The following is an 11,719-nucleotide window of genomic DNA, read 5'->3' on the forward strand; positions in this document are numbered from 1 at the left end:
TTCCCTCTCTGTGCTCCCTCCAGCGCCATCATGTGCCTCTGTGGATCAAGGAAGGAGCAGGGGGTTCTCCCCACATCCCCACGGGCTCTTCCCCTCTCTGTGCCCCAGGATTCCACAGCTGAATTTGATTTATTTGTTTTTTTTTTTTTTTTTTTTTTTTTTTTTTTTTTTTTTGCTTTTCCTCCAATTTTATCCGGGGAAATTTTGCTGGGAAAAGCTGGAAGCCCTTAGCATTTTTTCAGCGGAGCCACGCCTTGGTACAGGAACATTTTCCACAAAAAAAAGGTGTAGCTGATACCATTCAGTGCTGGAGGTGCCCTAGCCCTGCCCCAGGGCCAAAACCTGCCCTTCACTTCCCTCCCAGCTGTCACCCAGCCCCTGTCCCTAAATGCCAGCCTTTGGAATCACCCCAATAACCTGCACTGTCCCATTTATCCCTCACTTGGGACATCAGTGTAGTTGATAATCTCCCTAAATGCACATTCAGCACGTGGGACATGGATTTTGCCAATGGATATGTACTGTGCTGGATGGAAGGAGGCTGATCACACTGGATCCCTCTTGCACTGCTAGAAATAATTGGGAACAGAAGCCATAAAATTCAACAGATGGTGAAAAACAGGACCTGGGGCTCACAGGGCTCAGTGCTGAGCTCTGGAGCTTGTGGGCAAGGATCCTGGATGTCCACACCATGCTCTGGTAGAGCCACTCCTTTCCTTGAGTGAATTTATTTTTCTTCCACATAAGCCTGCTTCAAATAGATCCGGAGTTCACCCATTTTCCCAGATTATCCTCAAAGGGGGGCTCTTGCTACCAGAGACTCCTGGCAAACACACCCAGTGTCCGGTGGGAGAAGCGAGGAGCGCTGGGCACAGGAGGGGGCCACGCACAGGAGCAGAACTATCCTGTTAATTTTTCCCTGGATTTACTTTTCTCATTAAATCCCAAGCTTCCCATTTGGTGTAAGCTGTTCAGTTTTCCCTGGATTTACTTTTTTTTTCACTCAGTACAAAACTTCCCATCGGGTATAAGCTGATGTTTGTTTATCTCCCCGGAAAATCCACTCCCTGGCCAAGGCAGCCTCTCTGAGCACCTTGCCAGGGATCTGGAAACGCTGGATGTGTCCACCTAAACACACTCACGCAAATATTTCAATGGGAAAACCCTGGAAAGATACAGGTGAGCATTCATTGTGGGTGGATGGTGGTGGCAGAGCCATATTGCTGTTATTTTCGGATAACAGCGAGTAAGACAACTCAAACAATTTCTCCTGAAATAAAAAAAAAAAAAAAAAAAAAAAAAAAAAAAGGCTCTTGGAAAAGTGCAAACAGTCTGGAAGTGTCAGGGAAGAGCCTGTGGCCAGTGCTGCTCTCTGAGGTCACCGTCCAGGAGCTGCCCAGGCTGGATTCAGGAGGTCTTTACGAACACGGGCACCTCGGCCAGGCTGGCAGAGTAATTCCTGAGGATGGTGCCTCCATCAAACACACGGGCAGAGTTGGTGTCCAGCCAGAGGTGCCCTTCTCCAGGCAGGAAGACATCCCTCCATGTTTGTCCTTTTTCTGTTATCGGAGCAACCAGGACCTGCAGTGAAAAACAAAAAAATTAAGAAAGAAAAAAGAACTTTAGCAGGTGGTGGATTGGGCGGGATGTACGTGTGGGGATGAGACGGTCACCAGGGAATCCTGGAATGGTTTGGGTTGGAAGGAACCTTAAAGCCCATCTCATTCCACCCCCTGCCATGGGCAGGGACACCTTCCACTATCCCAGGTTGTTCCAGGTCCCGTCCAACCTGGCCTTAAAACTGTTTTCCCTTGTTTTACAGGAAAAGCGGTATCCAGCATTCTGAGACTAGAATAGTTGTACAACTGTTTTTATCAACTGGAAAAAGCTGTGATTTTCCCTTTTTTTTATTCCCTTCCTGCATGGCAAAGGTGTGCTAAACAGTTTTTCCTTTTAAATATATAGAAGACCAAAAGTTCTTGGATACCCAAAGCTGAATTCCCCCTTGGAGGAATTCCTGCTAAATCATTTCACTTCCAAAGCTGAAAGAGGTTTCCAGGGCCCTGAATAATAGTTCTGTGAAGAAAGCCAAGCTTTTCCAAAAAGGAAAAACCCCAAACCCACATCAACCAGCTGCTTTGGCTTGGATTTAAATCTGCTTGACTACGAAGCTCCGGTTTGTGTTTCGGCAGAGCTGGGCTCACGGGATGGTGCAGAATTCCCACCTCATCTCCAATGAGAAATTCATCCTCTATGGTGAAGGCGGTCGGATCCGTGGGGCTGAGCCACCAGGCTGGACGGAAGATGGGGTGTCCCAAACTCTGCCACTCCTCGCTGTATTTTAGGAGGAGCGGCAGCACAAAGTCCCGGTGCCTCTGGATGCATTGGCGGGTCAGGTTCAGGACCTGCAGGGTCAGAGGGAAATCCGTGAGGAGTCTGACATCCAGGAAACAGCAAAGCAGGCAGGGAAAAATGAAAATAAATAAATAAATAAAAATTTTATATATATATATATATATATATTCCCTTGGGAAGAGAGGTGACTGAATTCCAATGTCCTGATCAAGTTATGGCAGCCAACAAGGTACAAACAGGGTTGATATTGGATATTAATTTATGTGGGTATAAATCCATTGATAACAGGTTTAACTCAATTGATAATGCATATGAATCCATTGGATTTAAATGGTTTAAATCCACTGATAGTGGATGTGAATCCATTTGAATTAAATCCATTATCAATGGATATAAACCCACTGTATTTAAATTTTTTATAATGAATATTAATTGGATTTTAATGGATTTAAATCTATTGATAATGAATATAAATCCATGGGATTTGAATGGATTTAAATCCATTGATAATGAATATAAATCCATGGGATTTGAATGGATTTAAATCCATTATAATGGATATTAATTAATTGGATTTAAATGGATTTAAATCCATGGACAGTGGATACAAATCCAGTGGATTGACATGGATTTAAATACACTGACAATGGACCTAAATCCATTGTATTTACATGGATTTAGATCCCTTGATAATTGATATAAATCCTTTGGATTAAAATGGATTTAAATCTATTGATAATTGGTATAAACCCATTGGTTTTAAATCTACTGATAACGGATATGAATCTGCTGCATTTAAATTGATAAAATCCATTGATAATGGATATGAATCCATTGGATTTAAATGGATTTAAATCCATTGATATTGTATATAAACCCCTTGGATTGAAATGGATTTACATCCATCGACAACTGGATACAAATCTGTTAATTTAAATGGATTTAAGTGGATTTAAATCCATCGATAATGGCTACGAATGCACCCGATTTATGTGCATTTAAATCCACTGATAATGGCCATAAATCCTTTCCATTTAAATCCCTCGGATTTTCCTCATGAGAGAGCCGGTGTCGTCCTGGTCAGGGGGAGGGATACACACCCAGGAGTCACAGCAGAGCCAGGGTGGGGACCCGAAGGCCATCACGGGCAGGAAGGTCACGACCTGCAGCCACCGCACAAACAGCTCCGGGTCCCCCGCGGAGTCACCGGCCAGGCTCCCTCCTGCGGGAACACAGGGCTCAGTGGGGCTGCTCAGGGGCCTCCCACGGGAAAAGGCGGCTCTTGGGAACACTTAGAGCCCCTTCCGGTGCCTAAAGCCCCCCCCCAGGAGCCGGAGCATCCCTGGGAGCCGTCGCTCCAAAAACCTGCCCCAGCTTCCCTAGAAACGGCACGAGCCGAGGGCTCTCCCAGCCATCCACAAATGCCCATTTCCCCCCAGAGGCTTTTCCCAGCTTTTGCAGCTCTCAGAATGTTGGGACACAACCCAAGGGGCCACGTGCCCCAGTAGCAAACACCCCAACCCTCTCCATGCAGGGGGACCTGCGCTCCCGTCCCGCTTCCCTGGAATAAGTCGAGGGGTTCAGTGTCCGTCGGGGTGGGAACTGCCGTGCTGGGATTGCCTGAGCCACATTTTCTAAGGAAAACAGGCTAAAAATAGAGGCCAAATTGAAAAAACTGCTTCCAACCCCTATTTCGGGGCTGTTATTTAGCTCCATTCTCCAGGTCTGAAACCCCGTCCGCTCCAAGAAAAGGGGCAACAGTCCGCTTGGCCCTGATTAGAGGTTGTTTCTTGCCTTTTATAACGTGTTTATTTAAGGATTTCTCCAGCCATTGTGCTTCGGGGCAGAAAGGCAAACTTGGAGCACAGCTGCTTGAGCTTTAGGAACATCCACTCCCCAGCCAGGAGCCTGGGGATGTGGATCCTGGCTAAGGGCTCCCTCCTGGCTGTACCGGGTGGGATTTAGCCCAAGCCAAGCCCTGGGGGGGTGGGTTGTGGTGGAGCTCTGCAAAGGGCATCCCCAGAGACCTGGCTGCTGATGGGGCTGCCTGGTAATATTTACAGCATGTTCTTTTGTTTTTAAATTCCTCAGCTGATTCCCTGGTAACGTTCATCCCAACCAAACCAGCAGAACAGAAAATCAGGGAGCAAAGTGCTCCAAGCCTTCCCATAGCACACCTAAGGTACAAATGCACCTCCTGCCTCGAAAAACTCCGCAAAAATCACTGAGGAAAAGGCAGAAATAACGAAAAAACCCAAACAAATCCTTACCTACAGTGTCAGGGATGAAGAAGTTGTAGCCCAAGAGGCTGTAGTGCAGCACGGAGGGGATCAGCCCCTTCAGCCCCGCGTGGCTCCAGTCGGAGCGCAGGGGGCTCATCTGGACGAACAGAGGGAGGTGACTGGAGCTGGGGAGGCAAAACAAACCCTTAGAGGTGCTTAGAGGGATCACAGGAGCCAAAATTCCACAATGCCTGGCTGGCTTGGCAGTCACTGGGGTCAGATAGAGAATCCTGGAATGGTCTGGGTGGGAAGGGACATTAAAGCCCATCCAGTCCCACCACCCCCGCCATGGGCAGGGACACCTTCCCCCAGCCCAGGTTGCTCCAAGCTCCGTCCAGCCTGGCCTTGGACACTTCCAGGGATGGGGCAGCCACAGCTTCTCTGGGCAACCTGTGCCAGGGCCTCACCAACCTCAGATCCCACACGGATCATCGACTCCAACATGCTGCCCTGGACCACCTCCGTGCCACTTCCCTGGGTGCTGAGCACTCCTGGCATCCCAAGGACATCCCCTCAACCATCCCCCAGGAACTCACACACCCCTTGGCTCCAGCAAAGCCTGTCCCCGGTACCCACCCGGCCCCGGCGCTGACGACGGTGCCATTGCCCAGTGTCGCCAGTGCTGCCGCCAACACCCTGGTGTATCCATCACCTGCCAGCTCGGCGGGAGGTGGGACATCCTGCTCCAGGAAGGAATTACCCTCGACTCCCTCAAAGGCCACGTGTGTGGCCCCCAGCACCTGCCGCAGGCGCCGGGCACGTGCCAGGTACCAGGCCAGCGCCGCCTCGCTGGTGACGTTCAGGCGGGCACAGAGCTGCCCCTTCCAGGTGGTCAGCAGCGGGATCTGAGGATGAGGACGGAAGTGGCTGTTAGATCCATAAAATATCCTGCTTATTCCAGGGTGTGAGGCTGGGGGATGCCACTCTGCCCCCGCGCCGCGGCGCAGCACGTGAAGGTGTCAACCCTCCCTCGATTCCCCCCCAAAACCCCCCCAGTGGGTGGCAACGTGGCTGATCATTAAACTGACCACAAAAACCAAAAAAAAAAATGGAGCTGAGGGATTTTCTGAACACGGGCAACTTTTTAGAATCTTTTGGAAGTGTGGGAATTTCCAAGCTGCTTCCGTAGGAGCCAGGAGAGAAGCTGCTCCCCACAGCACTGCTGTGCCCCAGCACAGGGGCGCTGGGCTGTTCCCCCCGTAAGTAATAAACCCGAGAGGGTTTATCCAGTGCTAATTTTTGGGTTTAGGGTTGAGGGGGGTCCTGTATCCTGTACCGTGCTGCCCCCAGGTCGGGGCTGGCGGCTCAGCCAGTATCCCGCGGCCTCGCCGCGGTGCAGGGATTGCAGGAAGAGCGGGGAGGTGATGCTGGCGTAGGGGGACAGAGTGATGGAGAGCTGCAGAGGCTCCACCAGGGCCGGGTCCTGCCTCTTCCAGCGCTCCGAGGGCACGTGCTCCTGCGGGAGGGAAAGGCAGGGAGGGGTGGTCGGTGGGAGCGGCGATGCCGAGCTCTCCGTGGGCGCGGGGGGACGCTCGTACCGCTGCGGCCAGGATGGCGGTGCCGCGCTCCCCCAGGGCCACGACCCCCTCCTGAAGGCCGTGCCGCTTCAACCTCCTCACCAGCGACCTCAAACCTCGCTTGATTTTGGCGGCGGAGCCCTCCGGGCCGTGGTACCGCCACATCGGAGACCTGCGGGGTGGGAAAAGCCGGGGGGTGGGTGGTGGTGGTGTCGCGGTTTTGGGCCGGAACAAGATGCTCCGGGCAGCGACCTGGGGCTCCTGGGAGGATGCCCATCGCCGGGAGGAGGGAACACCCACCCCAGGAGCGCCGTGTCCGGCCGTGCCCGTGCCGGCCCCGCCGGGGGGTTGCCCCTGTGCCGGTGCGCGGCCGCCACGTCGGTGCCGATGCAGAGCAGGTACCGCAGGGGCTCCGCCCGGCCCGCCGGCGTCTCCAGGCAGAAGTGCCGGTGGCTCTCCAGCGACAGGAGCAGGGGCACGTCGGGCGCCACCGTCACCGTCACTCCTGGGGGGAGAAAAGAGGGGAATTCGGTGTCTCGGCGAGCGCCCGGCTCCTCCCAGTCCTGGCACTTGTGCGCTGCCAAGACCTCCCCGACTGATCCCACCGCAGATCCAGCCATGCCGACCGTCCCCATTCTGTTCCTGCTATTCCCTTGTAGCCTCCAAAATGCCTTTCAAGGGCTAGATTTCTCCCATTCCTGCCTTTTTTTGCTCAGCATGCAGTGGCTGCAGCAGTTCAGGGTGGCTGCAGCAGTTCAGGGCAGCTGCGGGTCATTGGATAAATTTGGGGGAATACCCAAAGTTCAGTGCTCTGCAGAATAATCCCAATGTCCACCCAAAAACGACAACAGCAGCTGAACTCCTGCCTGAATCCAGCATCCCACAGCAGCATCGGGGAGCTGTGAAGCCGCTCAAGCGGAGATAGAGGAAGCAGCAATGGGCACAGACTTAAGAAAAAAAAATCCCAGACACGTGAAGAGTACAGGATGTCCCCGGGGTGACCTGGACCGTGCCATCCTCAGGCACTCAGGTTCAGTATCACAGCCTTTCCCACAGGGATGAGGCGGTGTGGGATCCAGGCAGTGCCACATCCTGCTGCCGGTTGTCATTACGTTTGTAGGATATTTAATTCTTGGAGGCATCTACGCTGCTCTTAAACCAGCTGCTTTGGAGGTGAGGAGGGGGATGGGGAAGCACAGGGATTGAAGCCATAGGACAGGGGACAGGGAAGGCTGTGATTACCTGTCGAGCCCAAGAAGTACCTGTCCAGGACAGGCCCGAAGCCGTCGGGGTTGGTGCCAAGGTCTCCGCTGACGAAGGGCTGCACGGGGCTCTCGGCGCCGTTGAGGGGCCAGCGCTGGGCACGGATGCTTGGCCCGCCGTACCAGGAGACATTGGCCATGGAAAAGCAATCCTGCAACCGGGAGAGCGTCGTTAAAGAGCAAGGAACGCTCAAGGTGAGGAGAAAGGTCAGGCTGGGTGAGGCCGGGAGCAAACTGTGCTAGTGGAAAGTGTCCCTGCCTGTGGAATGGGGTGAGCTTTAAATTCACCTTCAGGAGCCCAGCTGGGAAATCTGTTTGGGGTTTCTTGGTTTGTTTGGGGTTTTTGTTTGGTTGTTTTTTCTTTCTTTGGTGCTTTTTCTTTGTTTGCTTTACTTCTTAGTTTGTTTTACTTTTAAAGACATTAACCTTTCTATCCGCTTTTCCCAGAGTTTCTGGCACGAATTTACAGCTGCAACTGCCCCCACCTGAGGGAGGTTTTAGCCCTCACCTCGATGGCACCACGGCATCCCTGGAGGGACACGTGCTCTCTCCCAAGGCACAGCTTCCCAAGGGCTCATAACAAGAATCTCCCTCAACGAGACTCAGTTTGGGGGATTTGGGACACTTCTCATAGGGCTGACAGGACCCTGTGCCCGGGGACATCCCCATCCTTGACCCGCCTCCTGCCAGAAACCATCAGTTTTCACTTCAAAGCCTCTAAAACTTTCTCCTTTCTGCCAAGTCAAGGGATCAGCAGGACTTAAGAGTCCGCGTGACTTCCCAGGCGGGACGGGTTTCCCCGAAATCCCGAGGATTTGGGGCCGTGGAGGGAGGCTGGGGCAGGCAGAGGAGACCTGAAGAACCCCAACTCAGCCCACCCCCTGTTTATTCCCAGTCCCAAGGCTTCGGAGCCTCCTGGAGCCCTGAGCTCGGGGCACAGAGAGGTTAAGTCTCTCCAAGAGGTGGGGAGAGGAGGTGTAAATTATTAAAGTGGAAACCCTGGAGGCTCGGAATAGATGTACCAGGTGTCAGCTGAACTCGTTACACCAGCTGGAAAAGAGGGAAAAACAGCCTGTCCTAAACTCAGATTCCTCTGGATCATATTTTCCAATGGTTTGTTTTTTTTAAAAAAAGTGGGGAAAAGCCTCTTCTGTCTTGCTCATCCTCTCGTACACCCCACACCAACGCCAGCAAAGGGGACCCAGCCCCGTACGCAGGGGTTGTGCTCAGGCAACACCTTCCACCCACCCAAAATGGTGCCAACAGGTGATTTACAGCTAAAGGGGAACAATCCCCCGTCCCACACCGCCCCATCCTGCTTTCCTCCCTGTCCTGGGGGCTCCCCACAACCGGACACCTCACTCTGACAGGGTTCCTCCATCCCCTCCTAACGCTCCCTTTCAGAGCCTGCTTTCGTTTAACCGAGGGACAAAACAGGGAATGATACCAAAAATAAAGCCCCCCTCAGTGGGTTATTCCCATCCCATGGGAGCTGCCCATTGTGTCTGTGTTGGAATGGACCTTCCCGAGGTTCTCGCCAGCATTGTCTCCAGCAGTTATTTACTCTGTCTCCATATAAACACAGTTCTCCCACCCCGGGGTCACCAACACGGCACCACCAGGGCCCCCTGGGGTTTTGGGGGGCTCAGCATCAGGTCACGATGCCGCCAAAAGGCTTTTCCAACGTGGCACCGGCCACAGCCCCTCGGGGTTTTGGGGGGCTCAGCATCAGGTCACGATGCTTCCAAAAGGCTTTTCCCACCCGGTCGCTGGAGGCTGTGGGAGCTGGGGAGCTCCACGGGAGCTGGGGAATCCTGCCAGGCCAGACCCTGCCCGCTTTGGCTCGTTGGGCCCCGAACGATGCCGAGCTGGGCAGGGGGGTCCCCGTTACCTTCAGCGTCACGTCGGGGCGCAGGGGGGTCCAGCGGACGCCGTAGCACTCGGTGCCGGGGCCCGCCGGGGGCTCCAGGGAGAGCCGGAGCTCGGCGTCCTCCTCCCAGGAGTAGCAGAACTGGCCGCCGTCGTGCCAGCAGTGGTCCCGCGGCGGCGGGGGCTCGGCGGCCGGCACGCCGCCCACCGCGATCGCCGCCACCGCCCGCCCCGCCGGCAGCGCCCGCAGCACCAGGGCCCCGCGCCGGCGCTCCCACAGCATCCCGCCGGCCCGGCCGCGCAGCACCCACTCCTCCGGGGACTGCTCCAGGGCCTGCCAGGAGATGATGCCGATGGTCATGGCGAAGAAGACGGCCACGCCGAGGCAGCCGACGGCGCCTTTCCAGGGCTCCGTCATCTCCCTGAAGCCCAAGGTCCAGTTGGACTCTGGGATTTGGCCGGTGTGGCGGGAGAGGGGCATGGTGATGCTCCGCTTCTCAGCCCTCCTGCAGCGGCACGAGAAAGAAAAGCCTCTGGGGTTGCTCCAAAAGACTCCCTGGGACCGCTCCAAAAGCATGTACAAAAAATTAATTCCATTAAAAAAACGGTTTAAAAGAAGGAAAGCTGCAGCTCTGTTCTCTCCGCACCGATCCGAAGGTAAGAGGAGTCCCTTCCACAGCCTCCTCCACGGCAGATCCTGCTGCTGGGCTCGGTGACGGAGGCTCAGCTCCCAAAGCCTGTCCTGGAGCCAGCTCAGCCCCTTGGCACGGCTGACAGCACCCACACAGTGACACTGAGGAGGAGGACACGCGTGGCCCAGAGCCCGGGAGGGAGATGGGGCCGTGGCCGGTGGGAAGCGGGGCTGTTCTCCAGCCTCTGCTGATCCCTGGGGTTTGGCATCAAGTCACTGCTCCATTTGGAAGCAGCAGGAAATAGCCAGGGGTGCAGGAAAATATCACAGGATGGTTGGAGAAAAGAGAGGGGGGGGGGGATGCAACATCCTCTTTCCGTCTCCTTTCTCTCTTCCCTGGAAAAGTATTTGGATATTGCGCAGAGCAAAAAACACCCATGGGCAAGGTCCAGGTGCTGGGTGAGTCCAAGGGAACGGGCACCTGGTGCTCCCCCAGGTAAGGGGTCACCTGTGGTGACAGTGTCATGGGGTGGCACTTGTTGTTCCTGCACCTCAGGGTGCCCCCCCATCCCGCTGCCCGACAGCAGGTTGGGAATGGTGCCGACTCCCCTGGCACAGCACACCCACCCCTACACCCCCCACCGCCCCCTCCCCACATTTCTTTACCTGAAGGCAGGTTCAGGGATGCTGTTGCAGCCTCTCAAGTCTCCTCAATGATTTTTCCCGCCGGTTTTCCCGCCAGCAGCAGGTTTTCCTCCTGTTTCCCAGGGCAGTTTTCCCTCCTGGCTGCGTCCGAGGTCGAGCCGAGGCAACTTGATCCAGCCTAACTCAAGAGTGTTACTTAAGACCAGCTCCCTCCCTCCCACCCGCTCCCCTGCAGCTTGCACGTAGCCACAGGTGGCTGTTCATCAGAGACAGGGGCAGGAAATTAAAAATAATAAGTTTTAAAGGCTTTTCTTTACAGGGGAATAATTTTAAAGGGTTTTTGTTTTTTTTTTGCCGAGTTTTTGAGGCGGCTCTGGTTGAGCCTTTACCACGCACCTGTGAACCCACACGTGAGAAGCCCTGGCAGTGCTGAGAACTCCTTCTTCTGCTGCTTTGGATTTTGCGGTTGTTACTGTTATATTTTTGGGGGTTCTATCCCTGTTTTTTACCTCACAAAAGCCACTGGACACCCCTCAGATCATCTCCAAGGCTGCCAAAATGGGAGCTGCAGGTAAGGGTGCTGCCTGCACCCCAAAGCAGAGGGAAGCAACTTCCTGAGACACTTGCAAACCCCATCAGTGCAAAAAAATGGAAATCTGGGATTTCCATCCATTTTCCATGCCCCAGTCACCGTTCACGCTTATCCCACCCTGCCTACAGGTGATCAGGGAAGACCTGGGTTTTCCAAGCAATATTACAACCTGTTGGCTGCCAAGATATAAAAAAACCTGGGATTTAAAAGCAATTCCCCATCGTGCATCCAGGCCAAACCCCGACAATCCCAAGCCCTGAACCCCAAGGCCAAAGCTCTGCTCACCTCTGATGTTGCTCTTTGGGAAAATCCCAGGACAGCCAAATCCACCAGGAAAATTCTCATCCGTGGCTCAAAGTAATTCCCTGGAGGGACCTTTCCCCATCAGGATCAACTTTTCATTCCAGCTGGGGCAACATCCAGTGTGGGATGGAGGGAAAATGGGTGGATGGTGTTGGGACAAGCCTCTCCCTGGGCCTCTGGAGCAGGAGAGAAGGATGGATCCAGGATAAGGAGAAAGGATGAGTCAGGCTGCCCCAAAAACTTGGGTGTGAGCTGTGAGACAG

The 11,719-nt window shown here is 54.1% G+C and overlaps 1 protein-coding gene across 1 annotated transcript; it reads right to left on the bottom strand.

Moving 5' to 3' along the window:
• Positions 1-1,314: 1,314 nt before the first annotated feature.
• Positions 1,315-9,766, bottom strand: LOC113986329 (SITS-binding protein-like). The gene is made up of 10 exons (XM_027717948.2): positions 9,308-9,766; positions 7,397-7,568; positions 6,455-6,659; positions 6,176-6,326; positions 5,914-6,093; positions 5,214-5,482; positions 4,626-4,762; positions 3,456-3,577; positions 2,226-2,405; positions 1,315-1,581 (listed from the first exon to the last, which is right to left on the bottom strand). The coding sequence occupies exons 1-10, from the start codon at positions 9,764-9,766 to the stop codon at positions 1,408-1,410; spliced, it is 2,049 nt and encodes a 682-aa protein (XP_027573749.1). The 3' UTR covers positions 1,315-1,407.
• Between the last annotated feature and the right edge of the window lie 1,953 nt (positions 9,767-11,719).

This window comes from Pipra filicauda, unplaced genomic scaffold (assembly GCF_003945595.2).
Source record: "Pipra filicauda isolate LSUMZ 115617 unplaced genomic scaffold, ASM394559v2 scaffold45_size4122338_pilon, whole genome shotgun sequence".
NCBI classification, from domain to species: Eukaryota; Metazoa; Chordata; class Aves; order Passeriformes; family Pipridae; genus Pipra; species Pipra filicauda.